General features: G+C 47.9%; 1 protein-coding gene across 3 annotated transcripts in view; it reads left to right on the plus strand.

Annotated features, from left to right (window-relative positions):
- Window positions 1-9466, plus strand: part of TAF4 (TATA-box binding protein associated factor 4) — a 298522-nt gene extending 289056 nt beyond the window's left edge. For all 3 annotated transcript variants that reach the window (XM_085619781.1, XM_085619783.1, XM_085619782.1), the window contains one exon: window positions 7919-9466. In XM_085619781.1, coding sequence (XP_085475907.1) covers window positions 7919-8086 — 168 coding nt within the window. In that variant the 3' untranslated portion in view covers window positions 8087-9466. The remainder of the gene's footprint in view (window positions 1-7918) is intronic.
- Window positions 9467-19720: the final 10254 nt, after the last annotated feature.

Consider the following 19720-nt stretch of genomic DNA (forward strand, 5'->3'; position numbering starts at 1 on the left):
GCCAAAGTCACACCTGACTCCCTCTCAGACGCACCCTTTCATCGGAGCAATTTTGCACACAGTGCTGTTTCGGGCCTATCCTCCCAAGCAGCCAGTCTGGGATATCCGGGCTATGATATTGATGTTTCAGCCTCTATCCCGGGTTTCGGTGAGAATTAGTCTGAGGCTGCTGGGCCTCATGGCCTCCTGCATACTGCTGGTGGATCATACCAGTTGGCTTGTGTGGGCTTTGCAGTGGGACCTGAAGTTCCAGTGAGCGCAGCATCAGGGAATCTTTCTGACTACTTCCAGATCTTGGAGAGAACTGCGCACCACATGCAGTGGTGGCTAACCAACCAAGATTGGGTCAGAGTCAGATCCCTCTCCCTTCCTTAAACTGATCTGATGTGGTGACTGCGTCACTCCTGGGATGGGGTGGCCACTTGGGAGAGGCGGAGTTCAGAGGCGTCTGGTCTCTGATGGTGTCCGATCTCCATATCAACCTTTTGGAGCTCCGGGCGATCAGACTGCCACTTAAGGCATTCCTTCCCTCTCTCAAAGGGAAAGAGGTACAGGTGTTCACGGACAACACCACTGCCATATGGTACTGCAACAAACTGGGTGAGGTCGTGGACCCTTTGTCACAAGGCTCTCCACCTCTGGACATGGCTGGGACATCAGGGCATATCCCTGGTTGTTCACCACCTGGCGGGTTCTCAGCCATCGGTGCCTGATAGATCATGAATGGCATCTCCATCTAGAGGTGACGCAAGTTCTCTTTCAGCAGTGGGGAGAGTCTTGGTTAGATCTGTTCGCCTCCGAAGACAACGCGCAATGTCAGCAGTATTGCGTGTCAGAAATTCCAAGGCTGCGCTGGCTCAGCACTGCTTTTCGGCACGAGTGGAGCTTCGGCCTCCTCCATGGCTTTTGGCCCATACCACTTCCACCAGAGTGATCAGGAATATCAAGAACAACCGGGCTCAAGTGATTCTTGTGGCTCAGGATTGGGCAAGAAGAGTCTGGTATTTCGACCTTCTGAGCATAGCCATCGATCCTCCGTTCAGACTGCGCCTTCGAGAGGATCTTCTGTTGCAGGACGATGAGATGGTTTTTCTCCCGAAGCAGTCCAGTCTCCACCTCCTTGCATGGAGATTGCGCGGTGGCAGTTGACATTTTGACCTTCCACTGAAGTCTGTGATGTCATCTTGGCAGCCAGGCGTCCCTCCACTGAAACAGTATACACCTGTAGATGGAACAAATTTGTGGCATGGTGCAAAGCCAAGGCCTTTGATCCCCTTTCTTTCCCTTTTTCAGAGGTCCTGTTGTACATACTTTCTTTGGCCCAGCAGGGCTCTGCTTTGGGCACCCTTAAAGGTCCCTTTCGGCTACCTATGCCTTTCTGAGACTTCCAGATCATCCCTCTATTTAAATCACCCATTATCAATCGGTTTCTTAAGGGCCTTACTTGTTTGTTTCCTCCGTCTCTTTTCATAATGCTCCAATGGGATTTAAATTTGGTTCAAATTTTTCTTATGTGTGCTCTCTTCGAGCCTCTTCATAATTGCCCTTTCGGGCTTCTGACTCTTAAGACTGCTTTCCACATTGCCATCACCTCTACTCGCAGAGTTAGCGAGCTCCAGGCTCTGTCTTCCAAGCCTCCTTATCTGTCTGTTCATCCAGATAAAGTGGTACTTTGAACAAAATCTCTGTTCCTCCCTAAAGTGGTCACGTCCTTTCATATGCGACAATCCATTTCTCTGCCCACCTTTTACCAACCACAGCACCCCTCCAAGGAAAAGGAGAGACTCCACCGCCTGGACCAAGAACGTGCGTAGTCTTTTTATCTTCATTGTACCAATGACTTGGGTGTTCGATCAACTCGGGCAGTACAGAAAAGGACCATCTCTTGATGGGTTTTCCTCTCCATTAAATTGTGCTGTGCATTGGCAAAGAAGGAACCTTCTGTGGGGTTACGTGCTCACTCTAGTAGAGCAACAGCAGCAACCACTGCGTTAGCACACGGAGTCCCAGTCCTGGATATCTGTCAGGCAGCAACGTGGACATCCCTGCACACGTTTACCAGAAACTACTGCCTAGACAGCCAAGTCCGGAGGGACGGGTTCTTTGCCTGTTCGGTCCTCCAGGAATTCCTCATGTGATCTTGGTTCACAGATCCTCCTCCGGGGTTGGTATTGCTGGGATATCTATTCAAAAGTTAAGGAATCTACAACTAGTCTCTATCAGATGAATAAGTTACTTACCTTCAGTAACAATGTTACTTTACCGCCCCACCCATCCTCCCTGCTCTGCGAACTAATGTCTAGGGATAGGGACTCCCCTAAAAGGGCCCTAGTTTTGATGCACCAGAGGTCAGTGTCTTTCATGGCTCTGCGCATCTCGCGTGGAAAGTCGTGTTAAGAACGGACGTCCGCGTGCCCGGGCGGCATCTGTGTAGGTCCTGCAACGTCATTTCCGACGTGCACGACGACAGACGTGGAGTGGACCGACTTCGCCTACCGACGTGCAGGGGTACTTCTGATTAAAAAGGAATACATCTGCAGGCCCAGACTGATGCCTGGGGAAAATTTAAAAGGTGAGGAATCTATAACTAGAATATATCTCTACCAGATACATAGTTACTGAAGGTAAGTAACTTATTTTTTAAAGATTTAAGTGAACATGGCACTAAAAAGCACAAAGCGCCTGTGATGGTCTGTGGAAGAGGCAGACCAAGACCTAGGTGCAATTTGAGGCCAACTGAGATGGAGCCATGGTTGGATATAACTAGATTAGCCCCAAAGAAAGTCTGAAAGTCACAAAATTGGAAAAGTTTAAAAGTCCTAATAAAAAAAAGGACATTATTATTATTATTTTTTTCTATAAAGTTACCTCTCCTCAGTAAAAATTTGAAATTGTAGCCACTGCTTTGGAACTGCTGGTTGGGTACCTGCAGCAGGTTGGTCCCACTAAGGCTCTGGAGCTTTTGAGATTTTTGCTTGAAAAACTGTCCAAGTCCCAACACAGAAAGAAACTTTGTTGTATTTTCATAGATGCTGGAACCTTTCAGTGGGGTGAATCTGAAATTGAATCTAACGCTATGGAACAGGTGATAGGATACTTTTTCAGTATGTCTCGGGGCTCTGGGGCCCAGGAGGAAAAGATTTCAAATTTTTCCAAACTTTTCTTGCTGCTCAAGCAACTACGGAAGCACACTTCCAAGCCCCGCAAGACCTCAGTGGGAGACCTTGAGATACGAAAAACCCAGTCCAAATTCCAGTTGTCATTGGTCAGCTGGGCATTGTAAGGAAAAAGTATTATGCAGCTTTTTGTGTCCCTGTAAACACACAGTAGGTCAGACACTGACAGTTGGAATTCACTTCTTTGTTCTCGGTACAAAGGGAAGCAGGTTCAGTCCTTCAGACACAGGTCACAGACAGCAGAATCATTCCTCTAAAAGTTCTTCCACAGCCCTAGAAAGTGTTCAGAGGAAGGCAGGGTGAAGGTTCAGTATTGTAGGGTTCACCAGCCTGTGGGCAGGGAAGACTCCTGGGTACTCCCTAACCAATGGGGTAAAACTTTCCTGGGGCAAACCTAGCCACCATTTCAGAGGTTTCGGTTTACCTTACTGCAAACAATCACACAGTGTCCCTTACCCTCAAAGTCCAGAATGGTGAACTCTTCTCCCTTTTGAGCAGAGCATGTGTTACCACCCTGTGGTGTGGCCTGGGTAATGAGCATTTGCCTCCTCTCTGCTCACTCAAAAGTTGTTTCGGGTATAGCGTTCCTCCCAATTGGTTTAGTGACAGCCTGACTAGGGGGACAAAAGCTGGGGCTATACAACTGTCATCTTAAATTTGCTTGTAATAGGGCAGGCCCTTTGAAGTTAATTAAGTTCCTGGGTCCACCCTACTGGTCCTCCTGTCGGGGGAAGAAAACACCACCTCAATGCAGGCACATGTCTTTGCTCTAAGAGCAGTTTTCACTCCCTAATTCCAGCCAAGGACAGTCTGCAAAGTTCCTGGTGAGCTAATTTAAATTGCCTTCCAGCAGCTTTAGGCAACATACATGTATATTTAATAAAGATCCGACTTTACCTTTAGATTGGATTTTTAGTAAATAAAAAATAAGTCTTTGGATAGAATCTGTAGCTTGTACAGGTCAAAAGTTATAGATTGACGTTTATATTCTTTACTTTGTCTTTTCCTATGTACCAGCTACAGCCTGACTAGTGACCATGTTGTTTTGTACCTTGTAACGGGGGGAGCATGCCATTTCCAATGTCACACGTGTTTCACTCTCAAATTTTACGATCCCCAACATGTATGCAGTAAGGTTTAATTTAGGGGAATTTTTTTAATCCGGCTTCCCTACCTGTCAAAAGGATAATTTTGACGCGCCTGTGCTGCTATCAGGCATTGTAGTACATGCACGGTAAGTGCTGCAGTCAACAAGTGACATTCAACAAGTGACATTCAACTTTTTATTCCCTGGGTGTACTTCTGCACCATATACTAAGGCACTATCGGAAAGTTAAAGGTGCCAATCGGGTTTTAAGCTGATATCGACATGTTTTAGGGTAAGAGCATAGACACTGGCACTGAATAGCTCTGCCCCAGTGTTGGAGTGAAAGATTACCAGCAGGCGAATCTGAAAAACATAAAAAACTTGGTAACCACCCAAAAATGGGTCACTTAACATTACGTAAAACCATGTACTCTTCAAAGGATGTACATTCTTTTTCACATAACTTTATATAAAATATTTACATTATAGGATATAAAAGCAGGCAAATCCAATATAAAAAAAACTGAAAGAGATTTATGGTAACATGTTATTCTTCCCCACATTGCCCCCACATAGTTCGTTACAGGAAAGACATTAAACATATTCTAATAGATTTGTGCAATTAGTTACTAACTACTTTTTGGTTTGTTTAGTTTTGCACTACAGATTATCCTTGTATTCTTTGTATCTGACAGACATCTAGCCGCAGATTCCTTACCTTAAAATTATCCCCAGAAGCCAGACTGGATCTGGAAATGTTTTTACAGCGGTACCTCTGTGCGTCGGTAGAAGGCGTAGAGCGACTGCGTAACGTCATTGTCCACCGGATGTGACGTAGCCATTGTCCATATAAGCCCTCCCCCTACACGCCGACGTTCGTTTCTTCCTTTCTGTTCTTCCACGCGGATCCAGAGTGCGGTACCTCTACCCATTTTTGGTCTCTCTCGACTTTGTCAATGACAGTGTGCTTTTTTCTGGATATATTTGATGTCGTGGGGTCGAGTCCTCATGCTTTTTGCTTTTGGTGTCGAGGCACCCACCCTGACTCCCAATGGTGCGGCTTGTGTTTTCAGTTAAAGTCGTCAGCGCTGCAGGACCACTGCATGACACTGGTAGCCGCACGGTGGTCGACGGCCCCTCGCAGTCACGGTTATCTTCTTCCTCCAAAGACCGGTGGAGGACCAGCTCCCGAAGTCCTTCGTGGTCATTGTCACCTGGTAAGTCACGCTGTAGGCGATCGTCATTGTGGCCTTCCCAAACTTTACCGTGTATGTGCGGTGTCCCTGAATCTTCTCCTGTTACTCCGATATCTGAGTCGGAGCTGGTGTCTGTTCCACACCTTTTGTTTTTCCCCGGCACCCAGGTAACTGTGGCTCGGATGAGGGACTACCATCTCTCCCTTGATGCCAATTTTGGCTTTCAACTTCCCTCTGGTGTGCCTTTTGGCCCCGAGGAGGTCGGTGAGACCTCGACTGACTCCAGGCCGGCAGGACCTCCTTCTGTTTCAGCGGAGCCCTCCGAATCCATGCTCTACTCTTGCGGCTCCAGTGCACAGCGCTTTGGGGTTCCCACCTGTGAAACCTATATTGGGTCCATCTGTGCCGACTCTGGCGTCGATGACACCAAATGCCTCTACTTTGTCTCCTCTTGCCGAGGTGTCGTCTTCTCGATGCCGGTCGACATCGGTAACGGCCCCTATTCTCTTCAGGCTTCCTTCTGCTTTCGGGGGAGCCTCCTGTGTTTTTTTTCCATGGCTCAAGGGTATTTTAGTGACGTGCGTGCTTAAACAGATGATCCTTCTCCGGAGTTTCATTGGGTTTCTGACTCTGGTGACACTAGTGGCCTTGACTCTCCCCCATCTTCGATCCTTTTTTTTCTGCCTCGCTTTGGAGGCTAGCTCAGCATTTGCTCAGCTTTTGCGGAGAGCTGAAGTGGCCATAGATCCCCTACTTGGAGTGCTTCAGCAGAGCCAGCTGAAAACTGAGCCTGCGCTTCCCTTCAGTGAAAACCTCTCTGATATTCTGTTAGAGGCTAGATCTAGCCGCAGATTCCTTACCGACTCACCCTTCCTCATCACTCTGTGAACTGCTGCTCCTGTTCTTCCAGATCCATTCTATGCACCCTCAAGCCTTTCATTGGTGAGAAAAAAAATATCTAAGAAAAAGGAAGACAAACCAAACAGTCACTAGTAATTAACGTAAGCAGCTTTCAAAGAGGTTTCTTTTTAGGCACACTGTTTCCATGGTAGTTTCTATATGTGGCTCAGCGTGTAAGCAATGGAAAGTAGTCACGGAAGAAACTGATGCCAATGTGTTGGGTTAGGGCTTATATGTACTCTGACGACGTCCCATCCGGTTGACCAAGTCGTTACGGGGTCGCTCGACGCCTTCTACCGGCGCGCAGAGGTACTGATGTAGAACAATTTCCAGATCCAGTCTGGTGCCTGGGGATAATTCTAAGGTTAGGTTTCTGTGGCTTGATCTAGTCTCTTCCAGATAAGGCGTTACCAGGGTAAGTAACTTATTTGTCTGCAACCATACTATCTTTCTTGTATAAAAGAGCTAAAAGCTGTTTGTGGAAATTTTGATTGGGGTGACCATGTATTAAAAGGAATAAAATAACTTCTGCTGTAAGGAAATTCAGAGTCATGCCTGAGTTCCATAACCTTACAATTCCTCAGTGACTTGCAGTAGCTTTATAGTATGCAGCAATGGGTACTTTCCCCCACAAACTAATTGTTTTTACAGAATTCTCATACGACCACAGGATGGTATTAAGCATCAATTGCTAATGGCCACCAAAAGGTTGAGCCTTAATTTAAATGCTTTAGTAAACTTTCTTGATGTTGACAGCAATCATGTAAGAAATTATTTTTAAAAAAGACCTTTTGTGTCCGTTTTGAGTGTATTTTAAAAGCCATGTTTTAAACGTATTAAAGTATGTTAGTCTAACATATTCACCTGTCTTGGAAGTGTACCAGTGCAGGCACATAACTGAGGCAGGAGCATTGTGTTTCACACAACCTGTCTCTAGACCTGCATAGCTTCAATGAGACTGTAGACTTTTCTTATTTGACCTTAAAGACTGTTAGTCACTGAATGCTTGAGATTCTCTGTTAGTTGGCATGGTGTCTTTTCTTAGTAGTCCATTTTGGGAACTACCCCAGTGCATTGAAGATGTCTTATTTATAGACACTATAGATTAATTGAGATCATTTCATTTGTTATAGTAAGAGATTTTACGAAAGATTAGTCTACAGCGTAATAAATTAATATCTCTGCTACGTCAAAACTTTTTGATTATGTTTTTTATTATACCACAGTCCCAATGAAGGAAACCTAGATTCTTGAAACATCTGTTGACATTTGTTTTGAAAATTCTTTGTAACCACCTTTGTCTTCGCCAATTCTTCAGTTGAATGTGTATATTCGTATTTGAAACATTAAATGAATGTTAACCCAAAATTGAGGTCTCGCCACTAAAGAATGCTACCAAAAATCCTTCTTTGAAGTAGCTGTGGATCATTTCCTCCAGAGGAAGCATGGCACAGAAGGATTATTGGTGTGATTGATATGGTCAACCAACTGCTAGATAACAAGTGTGTAGTCTGATTTCATTAAAACCTACTAACATTCCACTTTTCCTCTTGCTGCAGGTATCCAACACAAGTACGACGGCTTCGACTAGCTCTAGTTCGGGAAACAGCAGACAATTCACGCGACAAAGGATAACGCGAGTTAACCTCAGGGACCTTATATTTTGCTTGGAGAACGAGCGTGAGACAAGCCATTCACTGTTGCTTTACAAAGCATTCCTCAAATAGAAATGGGAAAGATGAAGGCATTTTTGATGGATACGCCTGAGGACGTTGTTTTCTACCTTTGCAGATTTTGCCTTTTTATAATGCGCGGATGGGATTTCGTCAATGAAAAGAATCCTGAACCTCTTTACACGGAACAGTTTTATATTCCGGTTTATAAACAAAAATCTTTAAGGTGAAGAGAGACAGTACATTTCTGTACCGGCGACGGAACTCAATAGAGGCCTGTGGATATTAAAGGACAGTTGAATCTATACTCATCTCTTGAGTGGCCTTCTAGCCAAACAAGCCATATATAGACTGAGAAGGATCTTTCGGCAAATCTGTCACCCTCGGTCAGAACTGTAGCAGTTGCATCATTAATTGTGCATTTTAGTTCAATTTTAACGAAACTTATTACATAAGTTTGTCTACAGCACATGACCTCATTTCTTTTCATAGTTTTTTTTTTGTGTTGCTTTCAGTTGGCAAAAACAAACTGATCCCTGCCCTATTTATATCTCTTCCCTCCCACCCTTGTTCAAGCTCTTGAGTGACAAAACACTTTTTGCCACTTCGTCTTTTTTAATTTAATATTTTTAATTCACTTTCACCCAGAAATTCCATGCAGGAGGCCCACTTCTGAATTTGCTGTTGGCGTCTGTAAGGAGAAAGTATATATATATATATATATAAATACATATATAAAATAAAGCAGGAAGAACAGCAGAATTTTAATTCACTACAGTTTGTAAAGCTGTAAAGTCTAAAAGTAAAGTGAAAAATCTTTTCAGCATAAATATATTTTACTTGCACTGTGTATTTTAGCTGAAATGGGAGCATAGATATGAAATCAAAGTTTGAGAGGATTCATCCGAGAAGTATCTCAAGTGTATGTAAATCAAGTGTTGAAAAAATGGTTGGTGGTTTTTCGTCCGTAATTGTACATACATTTTTGGCACATAACAAATTGCTCTGTAAAACCATAATTATTTTGCTAAGACTGTATGCAAGCTGTGGGCCGACTTTTAAAAAGTCCCTTCTTTCTACCTATTTTTTTATTGCAAAATATACTAATTGGTTCTTTATATTTTCAGAGGTTAATGTATTAAATTGTCTATTGATAGTACTTTTATGACTGTAAATATTTGGCTTTTTCTCGCGTGGACTCTCATGTTAGAACTGAATTATCTGGCGTGTAAACTAAAAGCTGATCAGTATTTTTATCAACACCTGACAAACTGTTACACCTTTTATTTGTCTTTTAGGAAATCCTGTCTTACCATTTTTTCATGTAAATTTTGCACAGTTACTTGTTTATATGTAAATATTTTACTTTAAAAAAATGAAGTTTTTAATTGCTATTGTTTTATATAGGATTGAAAGAAAAAATTAACTCCTTTATTAAAAACAAATTTATCTGTACTGTGGTTTGGCCCCTGTTTTCGGCGCACTGGTTAAGCCTGGCATCTTTCTATTTGGATACTAGTCCGGTTTGATGTATTCAGAAATAAACGCCGTTCATGATCCCACATTAATTTAAAGAACTTTTAAAAACTTTAATCTCTTGAAAGATTGAGTTTAAACTCCTTCCTATAGGAAATTTACTCTTTTTGCAATTTTGCTCAAGTTGAACAGCCGGTCAAAACACACTTACTTATTACATTTTTTTTATGTAAATGTATTTTGCTTTAAAATATAGCAGGCCAGCTTCAGCAAACTTCAAAGCAAGGTTACCAAAAGTAAAAGGTTTATGAAGAATGGTGAGGTAAAGGTCACGTATAATAAATGGAGCTGGGAAAAAGCAAGACTGTGTAGGTCAGACGTCCGTTCCCTCCTGTGGTGGGGCAGTACTGTTGGCAGCCTCCCAGGTTTAAATCGTACACCCATTGAAAGCATAAGACTCATAGATTCCAGTCCTTCAGCTTGCCGACTTGAAATGCAAAACCAGGGGTCCTAATCATAGCAAAGCTTGAAAGACATTCCAGCTACACATCGAAGAGTGCGGGTAACCAGTAGAGTTCATATAAGATGTCTCGGTTATGTGCTTGAAGCACAGACTGTTTTCAGGATCAGTCACTGCAGTTTGTGGTAATTAGTGTTACATCTTCAGCCACATGGAAGTATTTTTTATGGAAGACACTGCTGTAGTGGAAAATGTGTAGAGACAAAGGCACAGGAGAGAATAAATCCCCTGTTATTGAAGTCATCTCTTAAATCAATGATTTCAACTAAACGATTCAGCAGAGCTGATGACTTACTGGAATAATGCATCCAAGGGAGGAATCTGTGTTTGACCTCATAGTCATAAGCTTTAATCTGGCAGATTCACTTAGACTTTTTTCCTTCAGAGATTGATGAAATGGATACACTTGAGTTGGGTTTCAAACATTGGTTATGCTGCGCCAAGATGTTCCAGGGGATGAATATGTGCTTCAAATATTTAAGATTGTTACAAACCCAGCAGAAGCTGTCATTTTTATTTAGTAATACCCACTTATTAGCTTCAGTAATTTGCATACAAAGCTTGCCATATATCATATACTTTTAGAAATTATAAGCCTGGGCGGAGTTCCGCCAAGAGATCAAAAACCTCTTGTGCGCTTTGCGGAGTTCCGTGAGCGGTGGAGTGTGCTTGGTCATGCCTGTTCATGTTGATTTTCAGCACTGGGTGTTTGTCCTGCTCTTGAAAATCAACGTGAATGACAGCATGCATAGGACAAGAGGGCACTGCATCGTTTCTGCCGCTCGAGTAGATTTTCTACTCGAGGTGCAGCTTTCGCAACACGAACAGAAGGTTTCTCAACGCAAGCGGTCGGAACCACCCGCGACGGCCCGCATTGAGAAATCCAACCGCCTGCATTGAGAAATCTAACTGCCTGCATTGAGACATCCAACTGCCTGCATTGAGAAATCCAACCGCCTGCTTTAACAACAGAGCGGAGTCCACCGCCCGGGCTTAGTCTATTGCCTCAAACGCAAGGTACCGTTTAGTTCTGCATTAGGATTGACATTATCCAAAACCTTCGACATGAAATCCAATTTCAGTCGTTATGTTCTTGCCAGATTTCATCCCATGCTCTTAGACTTGGTCCAAACACCAGCAAAATAAAAGCTCTGTTTTTGCCTATTAAAGCTAGATCGGCAGTAAAAATCTGGGGATGCTACTGGAGCTCCATCAAGCACCGTGGACCTGCTTTGCTTAACCGAAACCTGAGGTGCCCAGGACTGATTCTATTGTTGGGGAATTAAGATGGAAAATCTTCTAACAGGATATGGAGGTTAAATTGCTGTTGAGTTAGTAGTTATCTTACAAGTTTCTTAACAATGAATGTGCTCCATTTGACCCTCCCAGAGAGGCTTTCCAGTTTTCCATCACTAGCTGGCTCAAATGCAGAGTGCTTCTGAATTTTACCACACCCTTAAGTCAACAGAAGCACCATTGATGAGATCCCAGATGTGTTTGGCACTACACGTCTGTTGTAGAGGCGCTAGGTGATTTCAGCCCTTGTTTGAACCCTCTTTCTCAGGCCTGGTGCAGGATGGTGGAAGCCTTGGAGGCGTACAATCTTACTTCTTACAAATAGTAAACCAAGCCATGCCACGGGTCGTTAAGGGGCCCATTATTTGCATCTAGTTCTCAGTAGACATCTCTAGATCTTATGCTGAACAACTTGGTTGACCATTTAGGGGGTTTACTGAAACCGCTAACAATAACTGTAAGGTTCTTGACTTGCAAATTCTGCGAACCTTATTGTGTCTCTTCACAGTTAGGACAGATCTCTATAATGATCCCTATCCAATGACTGTAAGGTTCGTGACTTGCAAATTCTGCGAACCTTATTGTGTCTCCTCACAGTTAATAGGCTAGATCTGAATAAGGATCCTCATTCAATTCTCCTTACTGCCTTGAACCATGACACAACTGCTTTAGATCATGTGAGCCCACTCATGCTAGTGAAAAAATGGTCATAGGTCATCAAATTACATTGGTCCTCTCCTTCCTTGGCTGCGCGTGAACTAGAAGCATGCAGGGCTTAGAGGACGTGGACAAGAATTCAAGAATCTTATAGAGACTACTAGCCGCAGATTCCTACACGTAGAATTATCCCCAGGTGTGAGACTGGACCCGTAATTTTTTTTTGCACAGCATCCCTGTGTGTCGGTTGGACGGCATCACGTGACTTCGCCCAGGCTTCGTCCGCGTATGTGATGTCAGCGAGGTCACATAAGTCCCACCCTGGCGCGCACACGTCAGTTTTTTCCTTTTCCGCGTTTAACGCGGATCCGGTGTGTGCTCTAGGCCTGTTTAGGCCTTTCCCTTACGCTATTGCTCGCGTGTGGGAACAGTGTGCGAAAGCCTTCGGGCTTTAAAACTTGCTCGCCGTGTGGCCGCCTCATGTCGGCGACAGATCCTCACCCCATCTGTATGTGGTGTTTGAGGGAACACCACGACTCCACTGATTGTGAGGCGTGCCAGCAGATGAAGCCGAAATCCCGGCGGGATCGCCGGAGGAAACTTCTATCGGCTCGTGTGTCCAGGTCGGCGGCGTCATCTTGCCCGGCCCCTGCGGAGGGTTCTCGGACCCGTGGCTTCCCTCGCCGATCTCGATCTTCTCCCAGGTCACAAGAGCGCCGCTCACCTCTTGGTAAGTGTCGCAGTTTGTCCCTGAGCTTCGGGTTCCGGCCGGGGCGTGGGCTCTCCGCGGGTGATGTGGCCCCGCGTGTCGTCCCCTTATCCGCTGTTTCCCGGCGTGGGGGGCGACCAGAACCCAGATGAAGACATATGCGGCGGCTTTGCAGGCCTCACTGGCTTCTCCTCCTCCTTTCCCTCCTGGGACGTCGGCGGATCCCTTGCAGTGTGCGGGGCCCGAGATCAAAATAAAGAGGGGAGTCACCCCAATGTGTAACACACAACTGGACGGGGGTAGGCAATAGAAAATTCACACAAATGTCCCTCATAAATCTAATAAATAAAGATTCCTCATAGGTATAAACAGAGGATTGTTAATGTTGACTCTAATATCAAGGTCTATAGGAGACACTGTAGTGTATGAAAAGCACTTTAGAGAGGCTCTATGAGAGGCACATTACTTAAAACATCGTCATTTATTTCAAAATTTTTAAAAAAGCAAGAAAAACACATATTTCTGTAGTAGGGGATCTCTGTGTATAGTCATAATCTAGTGAATAGTCCCGCCCATGTGCGTGGACCCCGGAGCAATAAAAAATAATCTCTAAAAGGTGAAAAAATCATGCAGACCTGCATACACCTTTAAGAGAGAATTTAATTTAAAGACAGATAATGCAGCCTATACCCACAGGCTACACTGTCCAGTACTTCAACTAGAATTCCACCAATATCCACAAACCGCACTGCCTGTCTAGTTTTTCTCCACATAGGAAAAAACCCTGCCTCTACCAGCAAAAGCCTCTGGAATGATAGAGAGGAAGGAGTGGACAGACAAGCCCCATAGGCTGCCATTATGTGGCTTAGAACAGGATACTGTGCCTTTAAGAAAACTTTCCAGTTTTCCAGAACTTTCCCCAGTATCCCAGAATGCCCAGCAGGTCCCATTTACTTTCAGTTCTTTTTTCCGGCTCCTGCTAGCAGGACCCTGGAGCATTGAGCTCTCCCCTTTTCAAGGGTTTAATTGAGATTTTGGCAATTTTTGTCACTTTTTCTTGTGTTTAGTAGCTGGTACTGTCAACATGCCTGGCTTGTTCGACAAGTGCCCGGAATGTGGTCGAAAGAAGGCTAAAACTGACCCACACGAGGTGTGCATAGCTTGCCTTCCCCAGTCCCACGTGCCTGAAAGCTGTACCATCTGCCACTCGTTTTCAGCCAGGACCCTGAGGGACAGGATGAAGAGCAGGCTTCAAGCTCTGGAGGAGCGAAGACTGAAGGCACCAGGTGGGTCTGGAGGGGCTGATTTGGCCCATACTGAGGCCTCTGGGGGGCTCCCCAGGGGCAGGAAGACCAGTAAGCGCTCCCGCTCCCCGTCGACGTCGAGGGCGTCGACGGCGACGTCGAGGAGGATGACCACCGTCTGTTCGCCGTCTCCCCAGGGCTCTGGGGAGAAGCGGCGTCGACGATCGCCGTCGAGGGACCTGAATAGGCCGCCGTCGACTACATCGGCGTCGTCGGCGACGCCGCCGTCGTCGGCTTCGTCCAGCGGTCGGCGTCGAGTGAAGACCCGGCGTCGGCGTTCGGCGTCGAGGGATCGCAGCTCGCCGTCGATGAAGAGAAGGAGGTCGCCGTCGAGGCGAAGGTCGCCGTCGAGGCGAAGGTCGCCGTCGAGGCGAAGGTCGCCGTCGAGGCGAAGGTCGCCGTCGAGGCGAAGGTCGCCGTCGAGGCGAAGGTCGCCGTCGAGGCGAAGGTCGCCGTCGAGGCGAAGGTCGCCGTCGAGGCGAAGGTCGCCGTCGAGGCGAAGATTGCCGTCGAGACAAAAGTCGACGCCGAGGAAGAGATCGACGCCGAGAAGATCGCCGTCGAGGCACAGGTCGACGTCGAGGCACAGGTCGACGTCGAGGAGAAGATCGACGTCGAGGAAGAGAGAGTCGCCGGGATCGGTGTACTCGGTGGTGTATACCCCGCCTCGGATGCCTCCGTCGCCTCCTCCTCTCCCACCTCTGCCACCTCCTCCTCCACCGCCGCCACCTCCTCCACCACCGTCTCCGCCACCGCCTCCTCCGCGGCCGCGGACGCTGTCTCCGCCACCCCAGCCTCTGTTGCTGCCACGCACTCCTGCGGGACCGCCGCCGGTTCCCCCGAGGTCGGTTTCCCTTCCACGGTACCCGACTCCGCCGCAGGGGACCCCGAAGCCACGACGCCCACGGTCGCCTGGACCAGCGAGACCGGCGGACAGGCCTAAGCCGAAGAGGTCGCGCTCCCGCTCTCACAGGAGGCGACTATCGCGGAGCCGAGGGCGATCCTCGTCAGACTCAAGACGACGCCGCAGGAGGTATAGGTCCAGGTCGCGCTCCTCGGACAGGGACCTTTCCCCGACGCTGTCGGACTCCCCGGGGACTAGGGTGTCGCCGGTGGACGACTTGGTCTCGTTCCAGGAGGTGCTGTTGCGAGGGGCTGCGAAGCTGAATATCACGGTGAAGGTTCCAACACCCACGACGTCCGTGATATTTGAGACGCTTCATAAAAGACACTTGTCTCGCCCCCTCCTGCCTCTCGTGCCTGGACTGGTAGAACCAGCCTTGGAACTGTTCCTCACTCCCGCAACGGCGAAGGCCGCTCCGTCCAGGCTCATGAAGAAGTATAGGGCCCCGGAGTCGGATCCGTCCTTTTTGAGAGGGGACCCGAAGCCGGATTCGGTTATCGTGACGGCGGCGAGAAAACAACATGCGACCGCCCCGGCCTCCACGGTTCCACCGGACAAGGAAAGCCGCTGGCTGGACTCTGCGGGCAGGAAGGTGTGTGGTACCGCCGCCACCACGATGAAGGCGGCAAGTGCAGGGGCGTTGTTGGGCCGTTACGACTGGGCCCTGTGGGAATCCCTGCAGCAATATGCGGACCTCCTGCCACGGGACAAGAAGGAGGACTTCTTGGAGACGGTGCGCGAAGGCATGCTGGTTTCTAACCAAACGATCAGCGCAGCGGCGGATGTATCGCTATTGGCCGCCCACGCCTACTGTCATGGCGTCCACCAGCGGCGCCATTCCTGGTTGCGCCTGACGTCCCTCAAGCCGGAGGCGCAGCAAAGAGTGGCCAACCTGCCCTTCTCGGGGGAAACCCTGTTCGGGAAGCATGCGGACGATGAAATGGCCCGCATGAAGGCTGAGGCGGAAACCCTGACGGCCGTCGGGTTAGAGAAGGCCGAGAAAAAGAAACGACCGTTCCAGAGGAGGTTCGGGTCGTCGGGTCGTCGGGCCGAGGGCGTGGGCAGGGCTCGGGACAGCAGCAGCCACAACAGCAGCAGTTCCGCAAGCCCTTCCAGAAGCGCCAGAGGGGTAGAGGAGGCCAGCAGGCTACTACCACAAACAAGGGCCCGGCCGGGTCTCGGCCCTGAGCTGTTACTTCCCCCTCAACCGTTACCCACTCCAGTGGGGGGAAGCATTCAATTTTTTCCGGCAGAGTGGAGAAAAATTACTCAGGACAAGTGGGTGCTGAATATTGTTTGCAATGGATACAGTCTTCGGTTTATCAGCCCGCCTCCATCAGCTCTCGCTTCCAGCTGAGGGAGCTCCAGGCGGAGGCAGACATCTTGTTGAGAAAAAAGGCGGTAGAAGACGTACCTTTGTCTCAAAGGGGAAGAGGTCTGTACTCTCGGTTCTTCCTCGTTCGCAAGAAGGACAAGAACGAGTTCAGGCCCATTCTGGATTTGCGACAAGCAAACAAGTGGATTCGCAGAGAGAAGTTTCGCATGCTATCGTTGCACCAGATTTACCCTCAGCTGCAACGGGGAGACTGGCTCTGTGCCATAGATCTACAGGATGCGTACTTCCATGTGCCCATAGCACGGAAGCACAGGAAGTTCCTGCGATTCCAAGTCGGCGCCAATCACTATCAATACACAGTACTGCCATTCGGGCTAAAGTCTGCTCCCAGGATTTTTTCGAAGTGCATGGCAGTGGTGGCGGCACACCTGCGGAGGAACAAGGTGTTTGTCTACCCGTATCTGGACGATTGGCTGATCAAGGCATCATCCTTCAAGGAAGCGCAAGAACACTTCCGATGGACGTGCGAGCTCTTGAACAAGCTGGGGTTACACGTCAACATGTCCAAATCGGTCCCGTCTCCGGTACAGTGCATACAGTACCTGGGGGCCTCCATAGATACGCGGTCAGCAAGCGTGTCTCCTTCGGAGGAGAGACGGTTATCACTCCTTCGGAAGGCTCAGGACCTCAGGACTGCTCCATCGACGACTGTGAGGAAGGTGTCGTCTCTACTGGGATCGATGGCCTCCTGTATCTTCCTCACTCCGCACGCACGTCTACACATGCGACCACTGCAGGAGTGCTTGGAGGATCAGTGGGATCAGAGGACAGGCTCTTGGGACGACAAGATCCGACTGTCTCTACATGCTCGTCAGTCTCTGAAGTGGTGGTGTTCGGCGGAAAACCTCCTCAAGGGGGTTCCCTTCCACAAGGACATTCCCATGACGAATGTGGTGACGGATGCTTCTCTCCAGGGCTGGGGTGCGCATTCCGGGGACCTGCAGATTCAAGGGAAGTGGTCTCCTTTGGAATCGACGTACCACATCAATTTCCTGGAACTCAGAGCTGTCTTCCTGGCACTGAAGGCTTTCCTTCCGTCCTTCCAGACCAACTCGCTGCTGATACAGACGGACAATACAACCACGATGTATTACCTCAACAAGCAGGGGGGGTCGAGATCGCGCACTCTGTCGCAGGAGGCGCAGGCGATCTGGCGCTGGCTGCTGGCCCGAGGACTGACGATTACGGCCACGCATCTGCCAGGGGTGCAGAATGCTCAGGCGGACGCCTTGAGCAGGCTGATTCAGGAAAACCACGAATGGGTCATAAACGACGAAGTACTAGGAGAAGTCTTCGCAAGGTGGGGGACTCCAGATGTAGATCTGTTCGCCACCGCCGAAAACAGCAAATGCCGAGACTTCGCATCCAGGTACTACCAGCGGGGGACGCTGGGGAATGCGCTATGGATCGATTGGTCGAACAGCTTTCTGTACGCTTTTCCACCCATTCCCCTGATTCCGGCGGTGCTCATCAAGCTGTCCCAGTCCAGGGCGCGGATGATCCTGATCGCCCCGGAGTGGCCCAGGCAGTGGTGGTTCACGGACCTTCTTCACCGGTCTCTCCTTCCTCACATGCGATTGCCGTGCAGGCCGGACCTTCTCACGAAGTTCGGGGGGCGGATGGTGCACCCCAACCTCTCGTCTTTGAGTTTGGCGGCATGGCTCCTGAAATAGTGCAATATGGTCATCTGAATCTACCAGACGATTGTATGGACATTCTGAAGGAGTCTAAGCGACCTTCCACTAGGACATCCTATGCTTACAAGTGGAAGAGGTTCTGTATCTGGTGTAAGTCCAAGAACTTTGATCCGACAACATGTAAGGAAGATGTCATCCTTCCATACCTTTTGCATCTGGCGCAGTCTGGCCTTAATTTCCATTCCATTAAGGTTCATCTGGCTGCTTTGACTGCTTACAGGAAGTGCCCTTCACAGACGTCCTTCTTTCAGATTCCTGTGGTCAAGGATTTTTTGGAAGGCTTGAAGAAGGTGTTTCCTCCTGTCAGACTTCCCTCGCCTTCTTGGGACTTGAATGTGGTGCTGTCCAGACTGATGAGGGAGCCTTTTGAACCTATTCACAAGGCTTCATTGCAGCACCTATCCTGGAAGGCGGCGTTCCTAGTGGCCATTACATCGGCCCGCAGGGTGAGTGAACTTCAGGCATTATGTTGTCAAGAACCTTATACTGTGTTTCATGCTGCTAAGGTTGTGATGCGTACTCACCCTAAGTTCCTTCCTAAGGTTATCTCTGACTTTCATGTCAATCAGACCATAACTTTACCTACGTTCTTTCAGAATCCCTCTTCACCAGCGGAAAGGGCTCTCCATTCCCTGGATGTCCGAAGGGTGTTGAAATTTTATCTGGATAAGACCAAGGATATTCGTAGGTCTGACCAATTGTTTGTTAATTATGGCTCAGTCAGGACTGGTCTTGCGACCTCTAAGCAGTCCATCTCTCGGTGGATTGTGTCCTGCATACAGTTGTGTTATCAAAAGGCTAATAAGACCTTAGGGGGTAAACCTAAGGCTCATTCCACCAGGGGCAAAGCTGCCACGACGGCTTTGCTGCGTAATGTTCCGATTGCGGAAATCTGTAAGGCGGCCACTTGGAAGTCGGTCCATACCTTTGCTGCGCATTACTGTCTGGACACGGATGCCAGGGCAGATGCTCAGGTTGGGCAGGCTTCGCTGCGAAATTTGTTCGCACAGTAGTGGTAGTGTCTTGTGTGTTCTCCACCGCTTTTGTTGTGTGGGGATGGGCTTGCCATTCTATTCACTAGATTATGACTATACACAGAGATCCCCTACTACAGAAGGAGTAGTTTCTTTTCTGTAACTCCAGTTCTGTAGTAGGGGTATCTCTGTTATAGTCATAAGCGCCCGCCCTCCTCCCCGGTGGAGAGATACTTATTCATATGTAGAATGCTACAGGTCTGGCGTGCTACGCCTTCAAAAAGAACTGAAAGTAAATGGGACCTGCTGGGCATTCTGGGATACTGGGGAAAGTTCTGGAAAACTGGAAAGTTTTCTTAAAGGCACAGTATCCTGTTCCAAGCCACATAATGGCAGCCTATGGGGCTTGTCTGTCCACTCCTTCCTCTCTATCATTCCAGAGGCTTTTGCTGGTAGAGGCAGGGTTTTTTCCTATGTGGAGAAAAACTAGACAGGCAGTGCTGTTTGTGGATATTGGTGGAATTCTAGTTGAAGTACTGGACAGTGTAGCCTGTGGGTATAGGCTGCATTATCTGTCTTTAAATTAAATTCTCTCTTAAAGGTGTATGCAGGTCTGCATGATTTTTTCACCTTTTAGAGATTATTTTTTATTGCTCCGGGGTCCACGCACATGGGCGGGACTATTCACTAGATTATGACTATAACAGAGATACCCCTACTACAGAACTGGAGTTACAGAAAAGAAACTACTCCAT

Source organism: Triturus cristatus, chromosome 7, assembly GCF_964204655.1.
Source record: "Triturus cristatus chromosome 7, aTriCri1.1, whole genome shotgun sequence".
Classification (NCBI taxonomy): domain Eukaryota; kingdom Metazoa; phylum Chordata; class Amphibia; order Caudata; family Salamandridae; genus Triturus; species Triturus cristatus.